Source organism: Theropithecus gelada, chromosome 2 (assembly GCF_003255815.1).
Source record: "Theropithecus gelada isolate Dixy chromosome 2, Tgel_1.0, whole genome shotgun sequence".
NCBI lineage: Eukaryota > Metazoa > Chordata > Mammalia > Primates > Cercopithecidae > Theropithecus > Theropithecus gelada.
The window spans coordinates 158263811-158289995 of NC_037669.1; the positions used below are offsets into that span (position 1 = coordinate 158263811).

General features: G+C 50.3%; 1 protein-coding gene across 4 annotated transcripts in view; it reads left to right on the plus strand.

Annotated features, from left to right (window-relative positions):
* The window catches only part of RAB6B (RAB6B, member RAS oncogene family), a 68344-nt gene extending 42299 nt beyond the window's left edge, over positions 1 to 26045 (plus strand). For 3 of the 4 annotated variants that reach the window (XM_025374866.1, XM_025374867.1, XM_025374869.1), the window contains 6 exons: positions 8615 to 8668; positions 8888 to 8993; positions 10701 to 10812; positions 12057 to 12150; positions 15616 to 15682; positions 21438 to 26045. In XM_025374866.1, coding sequence (XP_025230651.1) covers positions 8615 to 8668; positions 8888 to 8993; positions 10701 to 10812; positions 12057 to 12150; positions 15616 to 15682; positions 21438 to 21502 — 498 coding nt within the window. In that variant the 3' untranslated portion in view covers positions 21503 to 26045. The remainder of the gene's footprint in view (positions 1 to 8614; positions 8669 to 8887; positions 8994 to 10700; positions 10813 to 12056; positions 12151 to 15615; positions 15683 to 21437) is intronic. The other variant, XM_025374870.1, reaches the window with a different exon arrangement.
* Positions 26046 to 26185: the final 140 nt, after the last annotated feature.

Here is a 26185-nt window from a genome sequence, read left to right on the forward strand (position 1 = left end):
ACGGTGGCTCAAGCCTGTAATCCCAGCACTTTGGGAGGCCAAGACGGGCGGATCACGAGGTCAGGAGATCGAGACCATCCTGGCTAACCCGGTGAAACCCCATCTCTACTAAGAAATACAAAAAACTAGCCGGGCGAGGTGGCGGGCGCCTGTAGTCCCAGCTACTCTGGAGGCTGAGGCAGGAGAATGGTGTAAACCCAGGAGGCAGAGCTTGCAGTGAGCTGAGATCCGGCCACCGCACTCCAGCCTGGGCAACAGAGTGAGACTCCGTCTCAAAAAAAAAAAAAACGAAAAAAAAAAGTTCTTGTTTCTATTCTGTCCTTAGAGAGCTGACTTTTCTCTTCTGGCAAATGAACTTCATCTTAAGTGGGCGCTGCTGAACTATTATGGCTGATGACCATAAGATTATGACAGTAGGTAGCCAGATAGTATGTGACCCCCAGGAATATTCAGTGACAGCTTCAGGGCACATGACAGGTTCAGAAATGAAGGGATTTCAGGAAGGAGAGGGAGTACAACTGAATAGTCAAGAGCAGGGACTTTGCACTCAGGGAAACTGATACTGACACCACTGACTGTGTGACCTTGGTTCTGAGTAAGCCTTGCTTGCTTCTGTGAATAGCACCTTCTCATGCATAAGCATCTCCCTCTTGTCTCTCACCCCGTACAGGGCATCTGCCACTCCTGGACATCACAACCTTCCCAGACTCTGATTACAACAGAAGGCAGTTTGCAAACTTTACTGCACAAATGAGTTATCTGAGGGCTTGTCTGGAATTCTGATTCCCAGAGATTGTGATTCTGTCTGTCTGAGTGGAGCTCAGGAACCTACATGTTAAACGCTCCTGATGTGATTCTGATGCAAGTGACTCATGGGCTACATACTGAGAATCATTGAATCACTGGCCAGTGGGAGAGATTGATCAGTATGAGATCTTTCCAGTTTAACAGAGAAAGTGTTAAATGAGGGGCCCTGGACCAACCTGAGGGCCCAGAAAATGATTTGTAGAAGAGCTGAATCTTGAATTCCGGATAAGTATAAACCATGTGGAAGAGCATTCCAGAGGAGGGAACAGTATTAGAAAAGGCCCAGATACACAAAGGAACTTGTTTGTGAGGAGTTCTGTATAGAATATTATTTCTAAAGTATAAAGTGCGGGCTGGGCAAGGAGGGAATGAGTCCATAGAATGCCAGGGACAGGCCCTGAACAGCATTATAGGCCAGCTTGAAGTGTTCGAGCTATTTCTTAGAGGCAGTAGAGAGTGATATGATCATATTAATATTTCAGAAAAATAACCCTGTGCAATGGTTTCAATGTCACCATCAAAACTCATATTGAAATTTAATTGCCATTGTGATGGTATTAAGAGGTGATCCTAGAAGGATGCAGCTACTTAAAAAAAAAAAAAAGGTGGAGCCTTTAAGTGGTGATTAGGTAATGAGGGCTTCACCCTCATGAATGGATTAATGCAGTTATTGCAGCAGTGGGTTGATTACCATGGGAGTTTGGGCCCCTTTTTCTCTCTGTGTTCACTTTCCCTTCCACCTTCTGACATGGGGTGGCACAGCACAAAGGCCCTCCCCAGATACCAGTGCCATGTTCTTGGACTTACCAGCTTCCAGAATTGTGATAAGTAAATTTCTTTTTAAAATACATTATCCAGGGAGGCTGAGGCAGGAGAATGATGTGAACCTGGGAAGCGGAGCTTGCAGTGAGCCAAGATCGTGCCACAGCACTCCAGTCTGGGAGACACAGCGAGACTCCGTCTCAAAAAAAAATAATAATAATAATAAAATAAATTATCCAGTCTGTGGTATTCTGTTACAGCAGCAGAAAATGGACTAAGACATCCTGCCTGCTACATGAAAGATTAATTACAGTGGAAAGCATGAGGGATAGTCAGGAAGCTGTTGGTGTTATTTAGGTAAAAGAAGTTCAGTGTCTAAACTAGGGCAGTGGGGTTGGGGATGGAGAAAAAGAGAGCTGAGTGAGAGCCCTTAGGAGGCCAAGTAACCAGTTCAGTATTCATTTGATGTGAGGGAACAGACAGCAAGTAAAGAGGAGCAACTCAGGAGGGCTTTCAAGGTTCCAGAGATATGGGCGCCCTGGGTGGTCAAGGTGCCATTTATTGAAATAGGAAAAATAGCAGAAGCAGGTTTGGAGGAAGATGATAGGCTCTTTTGAGAACATACTATATTTAGTCAACTGTCTAGTGGATAATTAAATGGGATTTGTAGTAAGTAGCTGGATGCATAGATTTGGGGCTCAGAATAGGGGTAAGGCCTGGGTTATAGATTGGGAACTGATCAGTATATCATAGTGAAGCATCGAGAGTAAATGAGTTCCCCCTGAAACAAAACAGTAGGAAATGCCAACATTTTAGGAAAAGAGAGGTAGAAGATCCTACAAGAGAACAATAAGGAACAGCAATTAGAGAGACAGGGAAAGCCAGAAACAAGTAAAGTCATGGAAAGCAAAGAAGAAACAAATGCCATAGAAGAGGAATGGTCAGCAGGGTCAAGTGTGTTGAGTCTGGCCTATACAGTGTCCTCGTGATTTGGTGATGAAATGGCAACTGATGACCATAGCAAGAGCTATGAGCAGAGGGACAGAAACCAGAGTGACCTAGCTGGGAAATGGGTGGGCATAGAGGAAATGGATACAGTGGGTTTGAAGTCCTTTTCCAAGAAGCGCATTGAGAAGAGGTGAGAGATCAGCAGATGACTAGAGAGCAACTTAGTGAAAATGAGGGATTTTTCCACTCAAAGATGTGAGAATCTTGAGAATGTTTTTTTGGATGAAAGGAAAGAGTGAGTAGAGAATGAGACATTGAGATACAGAAGATAAAGGAGATGGCTGAGAAAGCATCATCCAGAGAAGACCAGGGCCAAAAGGGCCTAGGAAGAGGCTTTCTTTAAACAGGAGAAATAACAAATACTCAGAGCCTGGAGGCGTGTGGGGATAAGTCTGGACATACGTAGACAACTTTGCAAATACCTTTTGAGTCTTGACTGCAGTCTCAGCTGTGGACATTTGACAAGTCACTTACCATCTCCTGTATTCTGTTTTCTTAGCAGTGACACAGAATACAGAAGAGCCTAACTCATCACACAGATTTATTGTCCAGATGAAATTAAGTAATGTATCTAAAGCAGTTAGTACAAGAGCTGGGAAATGATGAAGTGCTGAGATGTTTAGTTGTTGTTACTGTGGATGTCATTGTTACTGTGATAGGAAGCAATCAAGGACAAGTAGCATGTTTTTATATTTGCCCATAGATTTGCCATTTCTAGTGCACTTGTATTCCAGCCTTAAAGATTCTAATTTCCGTCTACAAAATTTCTCTTTAGCCTAAAGCATCTCTTACAATGAGTGCATGCTGGTGACAAATTATGTGACTTTCCCTTATGTGAAAATGTTTATGTTTTGTCTTCATTTTTGAAGAAAATTTTCACCAGCTATAGAATTCTAGGCTGACAGGGTTTTTGTGTGTGTGTCTTGTTTTATTTTTTAAGCAGTTTAGAGATGTTATTCCCTTGTCTTCTGTCTTCCATTATTTATGATGATAAATCAACTCTAATTCTTACCATTGTTGCCTTGTATGTAACGTGTTGTTCTGTTTTCTGGCTGCTATTACGGTTTTCTATTTTTTTATTTTCAGCAATTTGACTATGACATACCTTGGTTTAGTTTTTTACAGATTTACCCTGTTTTAGGTTCACTGAACTTCTTGGAACTGTGGGTTGATGTTTCTAATTAACTTGGGGGAAATTGGGGCTATTCTCAAGATGTTTTTTGCTTGCATCTGTTCTGCTGTCCTTCTGAGACTCTAGTTCCATTTTTTATTTTATTATTTTTTGGGGGACAGAGTCTTGCTCTGTTGCCCAGGCTGGAGTGCAGTGGTGCGATGTCAGCTCACTGCAACCTCTGCCTCCCAGATTCAAATGAGTCTCCTGCCTCATCCTCCTAAGTAGCTGGGATTACAGGCGCCCGCCAAGATACCTGGCTAATTTTTATATTTTTAGTAGAGATGGGGTTTCACTGTGTTGGGCAGGCTGGTCTCAAACTCCTGACTTCAGGTGATCTGCTTGCCTCGGCCTCCCAGAGTGCTAGGATTTAGGCATGAGTCACCATGCCCGGCCTCTAATTGCATTTATATCAGCTCACTTCATATTGTCCTAGGAGTGCTTGAAGCTCTCTTTATTTTTATTGCATCATTTTTCTCTCTGTGCTTCAGTTTGAGCAATTTATTTTGGCCTGTCTTCAGGTTCACTGAGCTTTCCTCTGCAGTGTCCTAGCTACTGTTGTTTAAATCCAATACATTTTTATTTCAGATATTATAATTTTTAGTGTTAGAAGTTCCATTTTGTTTTTAGAATTTTCATAAATCTCTTGACAGTCACCCATTGTTTATTTTTAATTTTTTTTACATATTTATAAGACTTTTAAAGTCTTTGTCTACTAATTCAACATTTGGGTCGTGTAGGGGTCTGTTGAGCTTTTTCCCTTGATTATGGCTTGAATTTTCTGTTTCTTCACATTTCTAGTCCTTTTTTATTATACAGTGGACCTCATGAATAATAAGTTATAGTCCTGGATTTTGTTACCTTCCTCTGAAGAGTATTGTTTTATTTTAATAGGCAATTAAATGATGGGCAGTTAATATTTTTTAGGGAATGGTTAGTTATCATGTATGGACCTTGTTAAGACAGATGTCTTCATCCATTCAGCTTGCTATAACAAAATAGACTGGGTAATGTATAAGCAATTGACATTTATTGCTCACAATTCAGGAGTCTGGGATTTCCTTCCAAGATCAAGCCTCCAGCAGATTCTGCATCTGGTGAGGACTTGCTTTCTGCTTCAAAAATGTCACCTTTATGCTGTGTCCTCCGTGGTGGAAGGGACGAACACTGTGTCCTCACACGGCAGAGGGGAGCCAGGGCACTCCCTTAAGCCTCTTTTATAAGGGTTCTAATCCTATTCAAGAAGTCAGAGTCCTCATGACTTAATCATTTCCACAAAGGATGTGCCTTTTAATACTGTCACATTGAGGATTAAGTTTCAGCATTTGAATTTGAGGTTCCAGGGGACACATTCAGACCATAGCAATAGATTTATTTTGGTTTTCTCTTAGTCCTCTGGTGTAACCCTCAGTCCTGAGATGATCTTGTTCCTCCCAAAGCCAGCCTTTCTGGTGTTTCAGTGGAGTCTGAGGTGTTTTTGAAATTCTTTTAATTTGGTGGGACTGGGGAGTTTCTTCAGGAGGCAAATTGATTTAATGTAGAATCTACCTAGTTCTCTTCCATTCCTTCAGCGATTGTAACCTCTGAGTACGTTTTTGTTTTGTTTTGTTTTGTTTTTTTCTTCTGAGCCAGAGTCTTGCTCTGTTGACCAACCTGGAGTACAGTAGTGTCATCATGTCTCACTGCACCCTCAGCCCCACCAGCCTCAAGCAATTCTTCCCCCTCAGCCTCACAAGTAGCTGGGACTACAGGTGGGCACCCCTGCACCTGATTAATTTTTATTTTTTATTTTTTATAGAGGCAGAGTCTCACTATATTACACAGGCTGCTCTCAAACTCCTGGGTTCAAGTGATCCTTATGCCTTGGCCTTTCAAAGTGCTGGGATTATAGGCATGAGCCACTGCACCCTGCCTCGTCCTGCTTTTGATCATTCTTCAGTGCTTGCAAATTGTTATTTCTTGTATTTTTCCAGATATTAAAATAGTTTTCTGTGCGAGGGTTTGTTTGATACAAGCCACTCAGCCATTATTGAAAGCAAAACTTAGGAATATGTTTTTGAGCAGAGCTGAGGGCTCAGTTACACCCAGAGACAATGCCTATGCTTTGGCGCCATCTCCACAACTATGGAAGTTCTTCAGTGGCTCAGTGGCCTGGTCAGATGGAGAGTGTGGCTAGAACAGGTCTGAGAGAGTGGACAGTTAAGGGACCAGAGGTTTCTCTGATGGGGAAGCTGGAAGTGGGAATTAAGAGAGAGCTGGATAAAATGGGATGTTGGCCTCATTCAGTTTCCTCGTTGCTGCCTCTGGTCAAGCTGTTATGGTATGTGAGAGAAAGTATATGGATGTTCAGTAATGGTGTTTATGATTGTGGAGGCCACTGGGTTGAGCTTTGCTGGGACTTCATCCAAGTAGCACAATTCCTTGTTTCATTTGGTGACTTCTCTGCCCTTCATGGAAGCAGAAGTGCCTTGTGACATGTGAGGTGTGATGGGATTGTCATCATTACAGTTATCAGTAGCATTACCATTGGGTGCCTACCTTTGAGGGATACATTTCTCCGTGGTTCTTTGCTTGTCAGTTAGGCTATAGTTAGGCTATGTTAACAGAAACCCAAAATGACAGTGGCTTAAACAAAATAGAACAATTGAGCAGTCCAGCGCTGCTGAAGTAGCTCCTCAGGGTCAGGGAGTCAGGCTTTGTTGATGTCATCACTCCTCTGTCATCCTCATCTGGATGGGCCACTATGACTCATCCCCACCGGACAGTGGGAAAGGGAGCAGCTGTGGGTACTCCTTGCCCACAGAGGACCTGTCCCCAAATATGCCTGCATCACCTTCACATCCCATTAACCAGAACGTAGCCACCCAGCTGCAAAGAAGGCTGGGAAATATGGTCTTTATTTGGGGCAGCCCTGAGTCCATCTGCACACCCAGAATTCTGTTACTATAGAAAGGGAGACTACATACTGGGGACAACCAGCGGTCCCTGCCACCAGACCTAAGCTCATGCACCTGGTTTTCTTTCAAGGGTGACTCTACAAAAGGAGCATGTCACTCCTGGGGAACCTGTTGAGCACTGAGGAGTTGAGAGACTTCTACCTGCTATGCACATTTCTCCATAAGGGAATCAGAAGACAAGGATTGTCAATCTAACATACACCTGTGAAGGAAAAAGTCTGCATCCACAAGCACTGGTCATTGCAGATTTGTCCCTCGGTGGCTACAATATGCGAAGCTGGGCTGGAAAGAGCCCAGGTGCTGCCGAGGTTGCAGCTCTGATCTTCCCAGCCCTGCTCCTGATGAGTGAAGTCACACTAGGCATGTCCTTTAACCCTCTTGGTCTGTTCTTTCATCGCCAAAGTAAGGGATTGATTGGGTTGTATCTAAGGTGCTTGTCTAGTGCCCTCATTCTAGCATCATATGCTCCAGAACATAGAATCACTCTCCATATCTTTGTGTTATGAAGCAAGCTTCCAGGAGGATGCAGCCACCCTCAGTCCTTTGTGGAACGATTTAGGAGTATGACTATGTAAGCATGTACACTTGTACACAGACATTGGTGCACACCTTTGCATTTAGCCTGGGGGGCCTGGAGACATGACCTTTTCTATTTTCTTGGGCTTCCTTGGGCTTCCTTTGTTTTTTGCAGTCGAAAATCATAGCATTCCATACAATTAAACTTATTTATTAAACTTTATTTCAAAGGACTTTTCCTAATTTTAGAACTGTTATATGTTCATTGTGGAAAGTAGAGAAAAGTGTAATGAAGGAAACAAAATGCACTGTCACTATTCAGACTGTGATGCTATTAACGTTTTAGCAGATTCCCTTCACTTCATTGTTGAAGAAAACATGAAAAATACTCATAGATCTACTTGAGTTAATCTAATTGGGATCACTCACCACATGATGTTTTATAACCTGGTTTTTTTTTTAACTGGATGACCATTTCCCCAAAACCTTAAATATGTTTTCAAGAATGTGATTGTTAACAGCTGCCAAGGATTCTAATCACATGGATGTACCACACTATGCTTATTCAGTGCCTTGGACATTTGGGCTGTGTCAAAGTCTTTGTTATTATTGATTACATAGCAATGATATCTCCATCTTACATTGACAGCATCTCAGTCCTACTGACAGGTACTGGGTGCATGTGAGGCCCAGAGAAGTTGGTGGCCTGCCCAAGGACACACAGAATCCTGGCCATCTGGCCACAAGACTGGCTGCCTCTCACAGGTGCCAGGGCAGAAGAGGCATAGGTGTGGCACAGGGGAGCTGGTGACAGCTTCCAACGTTTTGGCTTGAGAAGAAAAGAGCCAGTGGGGCCTCCCAGCGAGAGGTCACTCTGGGTGGTCTGCAGTGCCCGCACCTGAGAAAAGCCATGCTGCTGTTTGCCCCCACACAGCAGCAAGCTGCCTCCTCCCACCCTCCCGAGGCCAGTGTTGAGCCCAGGGCCATGCTTTAGGGCAGCGGGAAGAGGCTTTGGAAGCTGCAGATTAGGCCGTGAGGGGAACAAGGCAGGGAGCCCAGGTGGGGAGGGCAGGATATGTGTGTTGAGTGGCCTGAGTGGCCTTGCTCCTGGGGCGGCCTCCTCACCACGGTGCTTTCACTGCTCCCGAAGCACTTTCCCTCTCCAGAGAGGATCTCGCCCTATAAAGGCCACCCCCATCTTTCCTCAGCTTGATCCCTCAGTAAGAGGGCTGCTGAGTAGTGGGTGGAGGGGCAGGGAGGACAGAGGATGGCCACGTTAGACCTGACATGGACGTCCCCTCTTGCTGGTTACGCCACCACCTGCGGTCACCAGGCTTTTGCCCCTTTGCATGAGACCTTTTGGTTTTGACTGTTCTGTGCTTTTCTCTAACAGGCAACCATTGGGATTGACTTCTTGTCAAAAACCATGTACTTGGAGGACCGCACGGTGAGCACCTAATATTAGGACTGGGAGTGACAGGGAGGGTTCCTTTGGGCTTATCCCCTAGGATCTTTAGCTGGTCACCACTGAGAGCCCCTGCCGACACTGGGGACTGGAGCTGGTGCTGCCAGCATTGCAGAGCCTGGCTCTCCCAGTTCCCCGGACCAGGAGGACCTCACTGCCCCACTGACCTGTCTGCCTGTGGTCCTACCCTCCCTGAGACAGGTGCGACTGCAGCTCTGGGACACAGCTGGTCAGGAGAGGTTCCGCAGCCTGATCCCCAGCTACATCCGGGACTCCACAGTGGCTGTGGTGGTGTACGACATCACAAGTGAGTGAGCGTCTGCGCCTAAGGGAGGGTGGCTCATTGGGGGTTCCAGGGCCCAGGTGTGACTGTGGCCAGGCCTGTGTGTATGCGTGTGTGTGTATGCATGTTTGTGCACATGCATCTGTGTGCACACGTGTGTGCGATTGCTCCCTAAATGGAGAAAGGCAGGGAGCAGTGCTGAGTTGCCTTTGAACACCAACATGTTTTCCACTGCCCCCCACCCTCCTGCAACAGGCAGGGGTTTACAGGGCGAGGTTGGCCCTGCTCAGAGCAGGGGCCAGCATGTGGTATGAGCAGATGCTCACAAGGTTGGCCCTGCTCCAGCCTCTCTGCACCCTCCCTCTCCCTGGCTGTCAGAAAGCTCCCTAAGGAGCTACTTCTGTATGTGTGTCACCATGGGAGAAGACGCTGGTCCCTAGGTCAACCTCGGCCCAGCAGCTGTGGGTGCAGGACTCCCTGGGAAGGTAGGCCAAGGGGGTCTGGAAGCGCAGTAGACTGGTAATCCTTCTCCAGCACCGTGGCTCTTCAGGCCAGAACAGGTGTTCTTAACAGGACTGCACAGCCTCGAGGGCGCACAGAGCCAGAGGTGGGGGTGGGGGCGGGGGCGGGGGCGGGGGCGGGGGTGGGGGCCAATGCAGAAGCCAGACCTGCAAGGCTGCTGTAATGGAAGACACCTGATAAGCCCTCAGGGCTGTGGTTACCGTGAAGTGGGCGGATGCCCTAGGTGCTGTCCACAGCCCTAAAATCACACAAGGAAGCATGTGTGACCTCATGCTGGTGCATGCCCCCACCACCCATCCTGCTGCCCTGGCTCTGCCCGCCCCCTCTGTCCACCCCTCTTCTGACCACAGGCCCCATCCACACCTGAGTGCAGGTGGGAGCTGGGCCCATAAGGGCCTGAGTTCACATGGCCTGAGGCGCATCGGAAGGGATACCAGGCTGTGTGAAACTGAGGCTTCTGAGGACAGCTGCCTCCCCTCCCCTTGGGTGTGCAGGCTGCAGAGTGGTGGGCTTTGCTTTAGAGCTGCTCTGCCCTGCAAGGCTTGTCATGGCAGCTGAGGGAGGTCAGGCTGCCAAGAAGTGGCCTTGTCTCTCCTGGATTTTTGAGTGCACCTGGCTCCCCTGACTAGTCCTGGGGCCACCTTTCCCCTCCTCTCACCTGCAGAGCCTGAGGGTTCTCTTCAGAAATCCCTCTGGCCTTCCCCTAACTATCCTGAGCTCCCCTGGTGGGGAGGCCACTCAGTAGGGTCCTTCCTTCCCTAGAGGCTTCTGTGTCCTCCTCTGCCCACCCCTCACTGTTTCCCAACTTGCCAAGTTGTGTGTGTGTGTGTGTGTGTATATGCACACACGTGTGACCCAGTTCTCACACTCCACTCTGAATCCCCAGAGTCAGGTCTGACTCTCAGGCGGGCCCCTAAAGCCACTATTTCATGTAGCAAATCATGACACCATGATCTTCCAGATGGGGTGATTCCTCCCCCACAAAGGGCGGCTAAACAGTGCAAGCGGCTCCCAGGGCTGCAGGGCAGGGCCCGGTTCCCTCTGAAAGGCCCTACCCGGCTCATCTGTGTTGACTGAGCTCGCACCCCTCCCTAGGTATCTGAGGGCACATGCTCACCCTCCCGCCTGCTCCTGGCTCACACATCCCCTTCCCATCTCCTGCTGGTGGCTGGCCCTGGCTTTCAGTTTTTCCTCACTTTCTGCCTCCAGATCTCAACTCCTTCCAACAGACCTCTAAGTGGATCGACGACGTCAGGACAGAGAGGGGCAGTGATGTTATCATCATGCTGGTGGGCAACAAGACGGACCTGGCTGATAAGAGGTAGGTGCAAAGGGCACACAGGTGCAGGGTACCACCCTCCACTCCTCTCCAGCTGCTCCTGGACAGGGAGCTCTGGGATGCGTGGGTGGTGTGTCTGTGCTTCTGACCATGCATCCGGAAAAGGTCCCTTGAGACACTAGGAGCTTTGAGAACACCTGGTAGACTCTCACCCCTGGGTGTCTCATCTGTGAAGCCCTGTCTTCCACCACCAGGCAGGGGCAGGGCACTCCTCCATGTGCTGTCTACACAGAACCCTGTGCACCTGGCTTGGCCCAGCAGTGCATGGTCTAAGACCCTGCCATGGCCACAGCACTGCCCCAGACACAGCAGTTCCCTAAGCCCCAGTGTGTGTACTGCGAACTGTCTGTGCCTGTGAAGTGTCTGCACCAGTGTGCATGGGGGTGTGAACACCCTGGGCCCTAGGTGTGAGCATGCAGAGCATTCAGACCGCAAACCTATAGCTGTAGCCTGCTTAGCCTGGTTTGTGGCTGCGTCTGGCATGAAGCTTTCTCTGAAGAGTCTCCTCCACGCTGCCCTCCATGCACAGGGAGAACTGAGGTGCCATGTGTGTACGCTGTCCACTTGTTTCACGTGACCCTGACTTGGGCAGATAAAGTGACAGGCCATGGACTCCAGCAAGCAGTGCAGGCTTCCTGCAGTGTCCCTTGACCACCTGAGGAATCATCTGAATTAGAGCCTGCTTTACTAGAGTTCTGTCCTTAAAGTAAGGAAAACTGGGCTCAAATCCCAGTACAAAGGGCACCCAGGCCCTTCATACCCTCACCCACTTCTGCCTGCCCCATCATGGAGCCCTCTCTGCTAAGCAGCTTTGTGGCCCCGGGGGAGACACTTTTAGCATTAGTGTTCTCATACGGAAAATGCGACTAATAGCACCACCCAGAGTGGACTGTGTGGCTTGAATCTCTTCACAAGCACAAGCTCTGCAGTAATTACTACTGGGAAAGGCAGGCGTGGGGCATCCCTACCCCAGGGCCTGCTTTGAAGCTGAGAAGACACGAAGGAAGGAGTGGGGGAAGGGGATAGTGTCCTGCTGTTCCCTGGTGCCCGCTTTGTGCTAGAGACTATGGTTGGTGCCCAGGAGGGACCCCTGGGATCAGAGCCTGTCTTCAGGGCTGACCAAGGGCCTGGTGGGCTCCCTCTGCCATGCTGGGCGGGTCCCTCCTCATCTCTGCCAGGGGCTGCTCCTCTGCTGAACTGATTTCCCCCCTTCCCTTCATCTCTAGGCAGATAACCATCGAGGAGGGGGAGCAGCGCGCCAAAGAACTGAGCGTCATGTTCATTGAGACCAGCGCGAAGACTGGCTACAATGTGAAGCAGGTGAGGACACACCTGGCACCGGGCCTGGCATGGTGTGTTCCTGTGGTCAGCCTCAGGCTCAGACCTGCCTTGCCCTGAGGGGCTGGTGGCAGGGTTGGGGCAGCCAACCAGAACACCCATAGATGCGCCCAGGGCGGGGAGAGCTAATTTCCGGAGCTGGTAAAGCCCAAGAGAGGGAGGGAGCACTCCAGGCATGGCGACTGGAGAATGTAAGTCACCAGCCACCATAGCAGTGGCCAATCACAGCCCGTGTAGCAGTCCCTAAGAGTGTCCAGCCACCAGCTTCCAGGTGGCTGAGGGAAGCAGTGGTTCCCTAGCCCCTCACCCCACCTTGGATGACGCGTGCAGGAAAATTCAATCCGATCAGCATTTGGGGTTCATGCCTTGCTCTTAGCAAGTGCTTAGGGCTGTGGAGGGCAACTCAGGCCTGGAAAAAAGAGCCCACCATGGTGTGGCTGGAACTCACAGGAGGGCGAGGCAGTGGAGTTAGGGCCGAGCCTTGCAGCATGAGGGCCCCTGAGTGGTCCATGGATGGAATTTAGCAGGTCAGCAGACAGGGCTGGAAAACATTGCACCTTTTATCTTCACTAACCACTAACCCGTCCATAGCACTGAAGGATTTCTGTTTGTCCTTCAATGATTAATGTAGGCAATGACGCTCAGTCGTATTAGTGGTGCCTATGGCTTTACCACCAGTAGAAATCACAGATGCCTTCCCATCACCTCATAGTGTTGCAGATATCTTGAACTTTACATGCGTCAGTGTTTCAGTGTCACAGTAGTTATTAGATCTCTTACTAGTTCTCACTGTTCAATGTGTTCATAAGGAAGCACGAATGTCGATGAGGTGTATTCCAGTACTCAGTAGTTCCCTTTATCATCCTATGTCATTGATTTCACATACTTCAAAGGAGTCCATGGGCTTCACCAGAGTGCCAGAGCGGTCCTTGGCTCACAGAAAGGTTGAGAACTCCTGCCACTGGGGATGCGAATAGGACTTGGAGAGGTGGTGAGGAGGGAGGGCATGCCAAGCAGGGGAGCAGCACAGGTGTGGCTGCAGGGTGCCCGAGGTGTGGGGAGGGGACTCTGGATGAGGAGTGTGGTTGGCCTGGCGTTCGCTTCTGCCCTGCCCCCCGCATTGCTGGGAACCCTCGGCAAGCTGTGTATGCAGCACTGGCCTTTTGGATGCAGTGATGGTTTGCCCCGTGCAAACAGTGCTGGTGGCAATGGGGAGGGTGGGCTGGCAGAGCGACAAGAAGAGACAGAGTGGAAGGGACACTGTGTGACACTGGGGGCCCCAAAGCTCCAGGACTCAGCACCCCACCCTAACTGGAGTGCCCTCAGCAGGGCTCCATTCACTCCCATCTGTTCCCAGCCTCCCTTGGTGTGGGGCTGAAGCTGCCATGGTCCTTCCTGCTCCCGGGGGCCGTGGAGGAGAGACTGGGCTGCTGCTCTTTGGGAGCACTAAAGTAATGGGAAGCAGGGAAGCAGAGGGAGGGCAGCACCAGCAGGTCCATAGGGCAGGTAGCATCTGCCTCAGCAGTCAGGTCAGGGAGGCACTGATGCCCCCACCCCCAGAGTACTCTGGAACCCACGCAGTGGTTTAGCAGGAGTTAAATGCGGTCCGTTTCGGACCCTACGTGGCTCAGAGGAGTCTCCATGCAGTGCAGACTCCTGGATTTAAATGTGAGCATATCCACTCACAGAAACCCGTACCTGACCCTAGAGCACCCTTCAAAATCCCTAGTGGCATTTTGGCCACTAGTCGAGGCTGTGACCGTTTTGAGAGCCAGACAGGCAGATAGGAGCCGCCCAGGGCCAATGCCATGAAGGAAAGCTCAGGAAGGATGGCCCAGGTCCTTTGTCCCCTTGCCTACTAATAGCTACCCTACTGCAGAGCCTCCTCTGCAGCCCGCCCACAAGGCTCTCACACCGTGCTGGGCCCACCAGCAGCTTCCCGCCTTGGGCCCTCACAGCCTTTAGCCCCGTCACTCAGCCCGGGTGCTCAGTTGGGGCTGGGCTCTGGGGTGAGGCCATGAATAAGACTCACCCTGTCTTCAGAGAGCTCATGCAGTGGAGGGCATGAGCCCAGAGCCCACCCAGCTCCTGTAATTTGTATTTGTGAGGAGAGCAGGGAGTGCTCCTGGGTTAGTCCTATCAGGCTACTGTAACAAATCACTATAGGTGGGGTAGCGTATAAACAACAGAAATGTATTGCTCACAGCTCTGGAGGCTGGGAACTCCACAGTCAAGGTGCAGGCAGATTCAAAGTCTGGTGAGGGCCCATTTCCTCCTAGATGGCACCTTCCTGCTGCATCCTCACAATGTGGAAGCGGCAGACAGGCTCCCTCGGCCTCTTTCCTAAGGGTGCTCATCCCGTTCATGAGGGCTCTACCCTGCTGACTGAGCACCTCCTAAAGCCCCACCTCTTTATACTGTCACATTGGAGATTCTGTTTCAACATGGGAATTTGCAGGGGGACCAGCATTTAGAGCATAGCAGTTCAGAGTCTTCTGTGCCTCATACTTCTGCCTTGTACTTGTCACCTCCAAGATTCCATCTCTGCCCTCACCCTACCTGTCCCCTGCAACCCACGCCTGCCCCAACACACGCGCGCGCGCGCACACACACACACACACAGAAAACCCACATGTACGCAGACACGCACCTTACCAAGGAGACACTATAGACACATTCCCCCCACATTTACACAAACAAGCACACAAAGGTACCACACATTCACACACACCACACATTCTCCTGTATGTTTACACAGACACACATGCACCTACCCACACCCATCACTCACAACACACACATTCTCCACGCAGTCCTACAGATAAAACCCATACACTGTACACACACTCCCACACACAATCAACAACTCACACTCCACATCCAAACAAGCCCACAAGATTGTGTTCACACTCCTGCATCCCTCGCGCTCTCAGAGAAGCCTCACCGCTGTGCCCATGTGGCCCGGGCCCTGCTGTTCGCTGCCGTGGCGCTGGACCTGCAGGCCTCCCTGAGCAGAGTCATTCGTCTCAAGGTCATATCAGTTCCCCACACCTGGTCCCCATGAAGGCTGTGTGCAGAAACCCACCTTAAGGCCTGTCACCTGGAGGCCCAAACCATTTTCTGCACCAGAGGAGGTCCTTTGCAGTCACTGCCATGATGTAAGCTTACCCCAATGACGTTGTGGCCAGTCTGCTTGGGCAAGAGTCCGCAGCTTTGTTCCTTCCATGAGCTACTGAGGCCTGCCCAGACCTGATGCTGTGAGAGGCACTGCAGGTAGGGGAGAGAGAATGTAGGCACAGCCCCTGCCTTTGAGGGCACCGTCCACTGGGCGGATGAGAGAGTAAAGCTGCAGGTTGGGAGGGGAAGAGGGGAGAGGGTACAGGCGCAGTGAGGAGCAGAGGGGAGGGCCAGGGTTGGGGTTCAGGCTGCATTTCTTCATCTTTCCAGCTTTTTCGACGTGTGGCATCGGCTCTACCTGGAATGGAGAATGTCCAGGAGAAAAGCAAAGAAGGAAGTATCCTTTTCCTTTGACAAGTAAGTGAAAAGATGTATAGGAGCCATTTATTCACTTGCAGTGGACAGACACTCGCCCAGTCCCTGCCCGGCCTTCCCTGGTCTGCCGCGAATGGCACAGGGCCTCCTCTAGACAGGATGCAGCTGAACCCCATGGTGTGGAGCCCCATCTGGCTCTAACCATCTACTGCTTCTTCCAGAATAGCAAAGGGGTGTGCACAGAGTGATGCTGTGGGGTGGGGAGAGAGAAACAGCGACTGCCCCTCTTTACAGTGAGCATGGGTGTGGGTTTCATGAACACAGGCAGAGTCTCCGCTGCAGGGAAGGCTCTGTCACTGAGGATATGATCTCAACATGGTTCAGTCTACTCGAGACAGCTACCCCCTTCAGACAGATGCCCCCTCTTTGTCCCGCCTGCCTTCTCTGCCCAGCCCTGAACAGCTCCTGAGGCTCCCCACCAATCTGTGGGACAGTTGCACATCACCCACTGACCAGCCCCAACCTGAAGAGACACCTAGATGCTGAAACGGAGGTTCAGAGAGGTAGTCTGGTTTGCCCAGTGTCACACAGCAGTTACAGAGTTAGGATTCACACTCAGGCTTGCTTCCTCCATATCCAGCCCTATTCCATGTGCGACACTGTCTCTCTAAGGGCATTTGAGAGGATCAGATGAAAACTGTTTCAGCAGGGGAAGGCATTGCCCACACCTGGGCCTCCCCTGCACCTAGTCAGATGTCCCCGCCTGATTAAGCCACCAGAAACCAGGCATGCAGATCCCTGGCTGGCATCCTTTAGAATGGACCTGTCCCTATGCAGCAGCTCTCTAGCATCCCCCGCTGATCCCACAGGCCTCTGAGGGTAGACATCCCTGGCAGATCAGAGAAGGGCACTTGGAAGATGGAAGGGCACCTTCGGGCTGATAAGAATAAAAAGCGAGAGGAGCACACAGCTTAATGTTGGAGGCCTGATGGAGCTGCTGGGGCAGGGCGGGCAGGACACTGTGAGTCTCAGGGCTGCAGCAAGGGGGAGCCTGACACAGGCCTGGAGGGAAGCTGGGCCTCTCCAGTCTTCCTCAAGGAGCTCTCTGAGCAGACTCGAGACCCTTCCCCCGGGCGGGGGCAGCGGGCAGGAAGGCTCACCAAGGAGCAGGTGCCCCAGCAATCCCATGGTCTGTGTGTCACCAGAGGACAAGCAGTGGCCGAGAGGAGGAGGTTTGAGGAGTATCTTCTGGTTGGTCAGTTATAAGACTCCAATCACAGATGAGGAAACTGAGGCTCAGAAACTTGACTAGGGCACCCCACGGCTCTCAGTAGCAGAGCCAGGCTCCAGAGCTCAGGAGAGAGCCCCCATGAAGTCACCTGTCACATGGGACTCCTTTGAGGTTCCAGGAACATACAGAAGCCAACCTGAAGGGCAACCATAGGAGCAGGACCAAGGGAGAGGGGCAGACAAGGTGTAGGCGATCTCCGCTGTGCCTGCCGACGAGGGGAAGGGTTGCAGTGCCCGCTCTCCATCCCACCAGCTCCCAAGGTGCGGCACACTGGCCAGGGTGAGTGGTGATCACTTCATTCACATTCTCCCAGAGTCGCGCTGTTCAGGGCTCCAGGCTGGGCCCACAATCAGGTCAGACTGGGCTGAGTGCAGGTGACAGCGAGCTCATCATGGTCCTGGTATGCCTAGCGTTTCATCCAGCTACCACTGACCTTTGGGCCCCTTGGGAGAAAGGATACAGGGCAGGTTGCAAACAGACTGCACAGAGCGATGTGGCGTGTGTCCCTTTTTCTAGCTGTGGGGTCCCCTCATCTGGGTAGATGTACCCCCATCCTCTCACTTCTGCCCAGGAGCCAGCTTGCTGGGCTTCTCACGAGGCAGGTGCTGGAGCGGCCACCAGAGGTCCCAGAGGGACCAGGCAGAGGCAGCTGTCACTCTGCTTCATTGGGGGTGGGGTGCTGGCATTTCTGCTTACTCACAGTCCAAATCCAGGTGTTTTGAAGGTGGGTGCTTTGGGGTCATGTTCATAATTGTGTTCAACATTGAGAGCAGACACACAGAGGCACTGCTTTCTGGCGCTGTATAAACTGTTCACACTTGGCCTCACCTGCTCGGCTCAGGGCTTGGTGAACATGTGGCTTGAGGCTTCCATCTGCTGCTTGCAGGTCCAGATGGGGGGCTGCTGCACCTATTCTTCACATTCAAGACAGGAGGCCCCGTCAGGGCCGCTCTGGCCAATACTTCTGCCCAGCAGCACCCTCCACTGGTCTGCTCTCTCAGCAAAGTAGGGGCCAAGGGGCCACCAAATGGTAGAGCCATAAGCCCCTTACTGCTTCTTCATACACAACCCCCCAACCCCCACTTTCTGCTCAAATACAGTATGCCTCCATAGCATGGGTCCTGAACTCTTTCTGAAAAGGCTGGCTTATGCAAAGGAACAGCAATAGTGTGGGCACTTCATGAAGTGGCTCTAAGCAGGTGAGGACAGTGACACCCCAAACCAGATAGAGCATGCCCAAGGCCTCCCAGCTCCTTAATTCAGAGCTGGAACCACATCCCAATGATTGGATTCCACAGCCCTGTGGCACTCTCTGGTGGGGCTGTGGTGTGCTTTGACATTCCAGATACGGAGAGGATTGCGCTGCGGTAGAGTCAGGGGCGCTGGGACTGCGGGAGCATACCCAGCAGTAGGGGGTAAGTTTGTAACAGGCTGTCTGGACCTACCCATCACTGTTCCAGGAACCATGGAGAAGGGACAGTGGGCAGTGATTGTGGCCCACGATGGGCCACACTTGACCCAGAGGGAAGAGGTGGGTGTGCTGTGGCCATGCCTGCCGGAAAGGCACATACCAAACCTCTTGAGGCTTATGAGAAGCCGTGAGTTTCCCCTTCTGGCGCATTATTTAGACATGGGTCCAGTCATTCTTCCCTATCCTCTCCATCATCAGCAAGCGGCTCCTGAGCACTGCATTTCAGCAGCATGTGCCGTAACAAGGAAGGAGGTGACATTAAACGAGAGCCTGTGTGAAAGCTCCTAGCGGAAGAGCTGGGCCTGTGCTCTCCAATTCTGCAGCCACATGTGGCTGTTCTGACTTCCATTAGTTAAAATGCAGTTGAATTGAAAGTTCATTTCCTCACTTGCACTAGCATCCTTTCAAGTGGCCAGTTGCCCATGTTGCTAATGGTGACATCTTGGACAGTGCAGATATAGAATATTTCCATCATCGGAGAAAGTTCTTTGGACAGGGCTGTTCGGGGAGTATCAGTAGAATTGGTTTCCTGGATGTCTGTGTGTTGGAACTCTCCAAAGAACTTGTTAAAAACACACATCTGGGGCCCATCGCTGCATCTACCAAGGTAGGACCCAGCGAGACATTTTTAACAAATATCCCAGAAAATTTTGATGCAATCCATTTGAGAACTACTGCTGTGCAGTGTACAAAAGAATTGTGACTCAAATTGCACGTGAGATTTTTTTAGTGGTAGTAGGTGACTTCAATACTGGGCAGAACGTCGTGCTGTAACAGTGGCCAAGCTTTAAGCTAGACTACTGGTTCTCAACCAGGACTGATAGCCCTTCCCTCCCCTCCTCACAGGGGACATTTGGCAATGTCTTCAGACGTTTTGGCTCGCCATAAATTGGGGGAGGGGGAATGGGGTTTAACTGGCATCTCATAGATAGTGGTCAGGGATGCTTCTGATCGTCCTACGTTTACAGGAACCCCTCATAACATGGAATTGTCTGGCCCAAAATGTCAGTAGTGTTGAGCCTGAGAAGCCGGTCCACAAGGGGCTTAGCACAGCCAGGTCATTGAAAGTAGAAGGCTGCGGTCAAGGATAGCCTTGGGTTTGTACCTGGGCACCTCCGCTTCCCAGTTGGAAGGTGGCTCTTACTCCCCACTGCACGAGGTCTATTGTGGAAGTGAGGGAGCGCATTTATAGTGCTCAGCACAGAGCAAGTGCTCAGCAGGAGAGGCCACTAACGCGTGCACCCTGGACCAAGGAGTGAGGACATTTTTAGAGGTGGAAATGGGGAGGAAGGCTGGGTGTCGGGGAGGGAGCATCACTTCTAGAAGAAAAGAACAGCATGAACAAAGGAAAGAAGGAAAGCATAGGACATGTTTAAAGTGCGGAAAATCTGGTGGGTGGAGCCTTGGTATGTGATAGAGGGAAGGGGATGAACTCGCGTCAACAGGTGGTTGGGGTGACCTTAAATGGGGAGGCCTTAAATGCCAGAGTGAGAAATCCATGGACGCTTTGTTTCTGTAGCAGAGTGTGACATGATTGTCACCAGAGCTGACTTTGGGAAGCCACTATGCTGAGAGAGAACTGGCTGGGCTCAGAGGGGCACTCAGAGAAGACCAGGAGACCTCAAGGAGGCCTGTGCCCAGGCCAGCAATACAGAAGGGGATCGCGCTGCTGGCATGGGCCATAGAACTGCAGCTGGGAGAAACAGCAGGGCATTCCTGGCAGTGGGTTTGCCAAAAAATGATAGGCGGTAGAGAAGTAGGTTGCTTGACTGGAGTAGAGAGAACAAAAGGTGGGCTGCAGTGGGCAGTGGGAAGGAAGGCACTGGCTTATTATCTATTTACTTATTTATTTATACACTGCCATGGTATAAGATACATATACCTACGTACACACAAGATAAAGGTGTATGTGTATGTGTGTACGCACACACACAGGGAGAATAAAGGTAGGAAAAGCAAAGAAAAGTCAGAGATAAAGTCATACTCAAAATATATGCCATGGCTGCATGGTTGTTAGAGGTGGCCAAAAAGTTGGCTCTAAGCATTCTCACAGCCAAGACAATGAAAGAAAATGTGAACTTCAGGAGAAGCATGGCTTTTCATAATACTTAAACCAAAAGAACCTCTCCTGTTGTCCTCAAATAGGAGCCACAAAAGCATCCTAGGATGCCAGCAAGAAGTTCCAAAACAGTGCTTCTTATACCACCACACCCCACACACCCCTGTCTCAGGGCAGTCGTCTACAGCCGGCACCAAAGCCCTGTCCAGGAAGAGCAATTCTGTGAGGTATCGAAGGACCTGATCCTCAGCTCTAATTATGTCCGGTTTGATGCAAGGCTAAAACCTCAAACACAGTGTTGGTTTTGAGCCTGATGAGGAAGGCAGAGGGCCAGCCTGGCTGTGTGTTTGGAACCAGTCCCTCTGGTGGTTCTGGTAAGTGCTTCTCTAGCCCACAGCCCCTGAGTGGAAAGGGCTGGCGAGGGGGCTGTGCTTAGGCCCCATGGATGTGGCTTCTCATAATACCCATCCTCAGGATCTAAGTGATGTGTTCTGACTAAAGTTTGAGGGTTTTCCTCTTGCTGCCAATTAGGCAAGGCCCACATACCCCTGTGCTTTGAGATGTGAACCCAGTGGGCTCTTCATCTCCATTGCACTTTGAGTGGGGCTGACAGGTAACCGGGCTGAGGCCAGGGCTGGGAGCTGGCGTTTGAGCACTGGTCAAGGGAAGGCTTCTGGGAAAGGGACTCCCTGGCCTTGGTATGGATGGTGATCCCACAGCCCAGGCAAGACAAGCTTTGCTTGGGTGGACAGGCGCTAGGGGAAATGGATGGGTGACGGGAAGAGGAGGCAAGGTGGGAGTTGGTATTGCATCCTTCCTAGCCCAGCCAAACCAAGAGCCAAGTCCCTAGGTATTTGCAGAGAAACAGAGCAGTAGCTGAAGGGTACAGTGCACAGGGCTGAGTGGGGTGGCAGCTTCTCCAGGAGAGTCATCTTCCTTAGCCCGTCCCCCTGCAGTGATCGACATCAAGCTGGACAAACCCCAGGAGCCCCCGGCCAGCGAGGGCGGCTGCTCCTGCTAATGCAGAGCCGACCTGCGGCTTCCCATGACACTCCTTGCTTGTTGTGTTGCTTCCTATTGGCTAGCTTCCTAAGGGGGGAGGGAACCGAGTTATCAAGATGGGAGGATTTTTCTTTTCTCTCTGTCTCTAGGAGTAGGGTGGGATGGGGAGGGAGGCTGGGCATCAGGGATCACATCACTCTTAACAGCTGTTACTTAAACAACTATTTTTTGGTTTGGTTGTAATATATTGTACTTTATTAAGATTGCCAAAAACTGTTAAAATTTAAAAAAAATTTAAATCATGTGTATACAATTTTTTGCCAGATAAAAATGTAGTCATTTTTATTTGAAAGATGTGCTTTTTGTTTTTGTATATTTGTAAACTTATAGAGAACCTTTCCACACACCTCCTCCTTCCTGTTCTCTTTGAACCTTTCATCACCTCTGCCTTCCTCCCATCCCCAGCCCAATAAATTAAAACAATTAACTGAGCAACTTAATTAGGCTTCAGTCTGGGGCCATCTGGCCCCACTCTCCAGGCCCTACTCCGTTTAAATCAAACATTGGTTGAACACATCAGCCTCTGAAAAGGTAGCTCTGACTCTGTCCTTCCATGGCCAGAGTGGGTCATCAACCTTGTGTGGAGCTGAGACCAAGGCCTGGGGGCTCTAGGCAGCCCGGCAACAGCCCCCAGGGGAACTGCTCCCACCTCTCTTTCTCCTTCCCTGAAAAGCCTTGAAGGGGGTTGAGGGTACAGGCAACCTTGTGTTCTCTCTCTGTGCCCTCAGGGACTGGCAGAGCAAGAGGCCATCAGAAGGATGGGGTGCTGTTGGCAATTGCAGCTGCGTGGTGCATGGTTTATAGACTGGGGTGCCATGTGTAGTTCTGAAAATATTTTAACCAGCCCACCCAGCAGTCAGTACACATGCCTGGGCCAAGTCTAAGAAACTCTGTGTGATGTTGGGCAGCGTGCCATCCTGAAGCCTTCCTCCTGGATGTCAGGGAAGCTGGAGCCTGTACCAGCCGGAGTTGATCCTCTGTGATTGGGGAGGTAGGGGTGTTGTCTGCAGAACCACCACCTGGAAAGATCCATGTTCTTAGAGCCTCAGCTGCTAATACTGTTGAGTGCTTTCTGGAAAAGCTGATTTGTTGCTGTTTTTACCCACTGGCATGGCACAGTTGAAGTCTTTGTGGACATATCTTTCTGGCTACTGCGGCTGCGCTGTGGTCATCTGAGGGTATAGTTCAGGTGGGGTCTCCAGAAGGCTGCCCAGGGCACTAGGACTTGCCCCCAGAGAGCCATCTCTTCCATTTTTGATTCATTCCTGAGAGTGGTTTAGTCCTGAGAACCTGCAGAGTCTCTGAAGAGAACTCTCTCTTCCCACTAAGTGATATAACCTACTTGGCCAGCATTCCAAATAGACTCAGACTTACTGCCCTGAGCCTGCACAGAGCCAGGTGCAATGGGCAGTGAGTCTGGCCAAAATGTAAACCCCACCCTCCCTGCTGTCATTGGCTCTCCCTCCAGGCTGCTGCTGGGCATGTCATAGATGGGATGAATGACCATCTGGGGTATGGTGGGCTGAACTCCACAAGGTTGTTGGAATGAATTTTGAAACTTCTCAGAAATTAATCTGAAATGGCAGGCAGTAAGTGTAGCAGAATCTGGCAGGACTGATATCTGTGCAGTGGGCCTGCCACACACCCTCTGCCTAGGAGGCTGTATGCCACAGCTCATCTCTAGCAAGGAATTTATCTTCAGGTGAAGAAGAGAGGAAGCAGGATCCCACTGAACACCTCTTGCAGAAGGCAAGGACCAATGTTTGAATGTGTTTCAGATGTCATGTGTTTAGTTTTTATATGTGTGTACATAATTATGTATAGAGATAGACTTGTGTATACACCTTCCACAAACACATCCTCACGGAGATACATGTGCTCAATGTATATTCTTGTTTCTCCTGCTCTCAAGTTGGAACTTGCATTGTGATAAGTTTTGGAAATTCAAAAGTACTGCAATGTGTTGAAATAAGAAATACTTAATATTGTCAAATAACTTGTGATTGTCTTGCCATCAATAAAATAATGCATAGTTGTGTTAAACTACAGGCAAACATAGCCCACAGGAATATCTCCACCATTTCTCTATGTACTTTATATGCACGGGTGTGCATGCCTGTGTGGGCCATTGTCCCCCCACCATGGGCACACCCCCAAGTGGTGCTTGTTGGAAGAGTGCTTACTTACCTCGAGAGAATTTACAGGAGTCCACATGACAGCGTCCTGCCTGGTTGGCAGTGAGGGCCATCACCTGTGGCCTCTGAGACCGCCCCATTTACAGGGATCTGCACTGGGTCTCAGTGAATGAACATATGGTAGATTTTTATTTTCTTGGCACTAAAGATTAGCTTTTTTAAAAAAACATCCTATGAAACAGTAGAAACTCAGTTCCCTTCTCATGGGCACACACATCCAAGGCACCATGGACTGTTTTTCCATCCTGGCCTAGAGGAGCAGTAAAAGATAGCATTTGGTTTGACATGGCCTTAGTGAGTCCTGCCTTTCCTAGCATGCACACAACATCCTCTCTTTGAGTTTGGGTTCTCCCCAGCCCCTTGGCCTCTGAGGCTGAGGGTGGCTTCCTCCTGTCCTCCCATCTCAGCAGTTCCATGACGCTCCCTTCCGCAGGTACGGTTTCTGCCCCTCCATTCCTGGGGTGTGGAAAGGCAGCCAGACCTCTTTTTCAGAAGTTGTTGGTTCCCTGATTTTTGTCTTGAGCAGGCACCATCCTTGTCCCCTTGCTTGCAGGTCGAATTGGCACAGAGTTAAGGTTCCATAATAAACTGTTAGGTGCTCTTGAAGAAGATGTCATGGCATCACCTTAGCACCCCAGCAAGAGCATTGCATCTTTGCTGAATCCAGATGAGTTAGCAGAGGGCAAAGTGGAGGATTCATTTGAGGAAGTGTTCTCAGTTGAGCAGTTCAGTCCCTCTCCCCAAAGACTAGACCTGACCTGGCAGATTAGCAGGATCCTCTTCTTTTGGCCTTTTTTGGGATGATGGGAGGGGGGTAAATCTCAAAAGCTATCAACAAAGCTCCTGTTCTGCAGGCATCAGGAAAATTAAGTGTAAGATGGAAAAAGCAAACAGCCTATTTACAAGTGGAAACACGTTGGTTCTGATCACTCCTAACTTGCTGGGTGATCATACATACATCATCATGAAGGTGTGACATCAGAATCATGAGCACCATGGCTGCAGTTGTCTGATCCAAGGCTAGTTGGCTTGGTAGCTGTTGGCAGCAGTTTCCCTGGGTCAGAGGCCTCCTTGCTATCTATCGCTGCTCTCTTCTTCTTGTCATCCTTAAACATTCAGTCACGTTCCCAGGTCTGCGGGGAGCAATGGCCAGACCAGTTTCAGTGTCTCTGGCAACAGAAACAAGGATTGAAATGGTGGTAGTTAAGAGTGCAGACACATCTGGGGTGCAATGTCTCCATCATCCTGGTGGCTAGCCAGTGCTGGGAGGCCCTGCCCGGGGGTACCAGTTGTGACAGTAAAGGGATGGCCCTCCTGGCTTCGGCGTCCTGCAGGTAGAGCAGCCTCGTTCCTTCACAAGATGGAAGGCAGGTGAGGATTGTCAGGAAGAGATGGGACTAGGTAGCCGAGGACGGTGAGGCGTGTCTGAGCCACGTGAGGGGCAGCTGAACAGAAGGATGTCTGTGTGCATCAACCGAGCAGATTGTGTGCCCACTCGTTTCCGAACTACCTCTCCCCAAAGAACGTGAGGCATTGTCACCTTGTTACAGCTATGTGAAGCAGAGCTCTCACAACTCTTCCTATCTACAGGCAGGAAAACCAGGATGGAGAAGGGCGAGTTGCTTATTAGGATAGGAGTGATCAGAACCAGTGAAGTTTCCATTTTTCATCCATTGCTGCCCTGTGTGTGAACAAATGTGACTCCATATTTATTATACAGCAAGGACTGCTGTGCGTGGGTGTGTTCCTCAGACCATCTCTACTCTTTGGTTAGGACACTAGGTTCTTCCCAGCATATGAGTGAGAATATCAGTGGCATTTTGGGCTCCTCTACTGCACAAGGGCCAGTCCCCAAGTCTACTCTGATTGTCACGGGCACCCACACAGATCAGGACACCCTTTGAATTTTTGTTTGACATGAACTATTTAGGTGTTCCAAAACCTTGGGATCTCAATGTGCAAACTCCTTGGACTCCAGACCCCTGTCTGGTTGGCACTCCCAGAAGCATGTGGTTTCGTCAGGAAATCCTTGCAGCAGGGGTTTAGATGGTTCCTTCAGGAGGTGGGAAGCCTCCGTAGCATCGAAGGCCAGCCTGCATCTCGCGGTGTGTGTCCACTTCTCCCCTCACTTTCCCCTCACCCATCCCTTTAAAGTGATTGGCTGTGAGGAGCACAGAGGGTGGCAATTCCATCTGTTATGGGCTCAGAAGACATAGCCGCCATGTTGATTTCACATTAAACTGTGTAAAATGTGGAAAAGACTCAGCATGTTGGTCAAACAATAAACTGTCCTAATTCTCAAAACAACGCTTCTGGTCTGTGTTTAAGTGGTGCAGTCATAAATGGGGGGTTCAAAAACAAGAGTTCCTCAAGTGTGTGCTCCACAAAGTCCCTCTTCTCATGCCTGGGTGGTATGTCCACTACCTAAAGCCCTTTGCCGCTTTGCT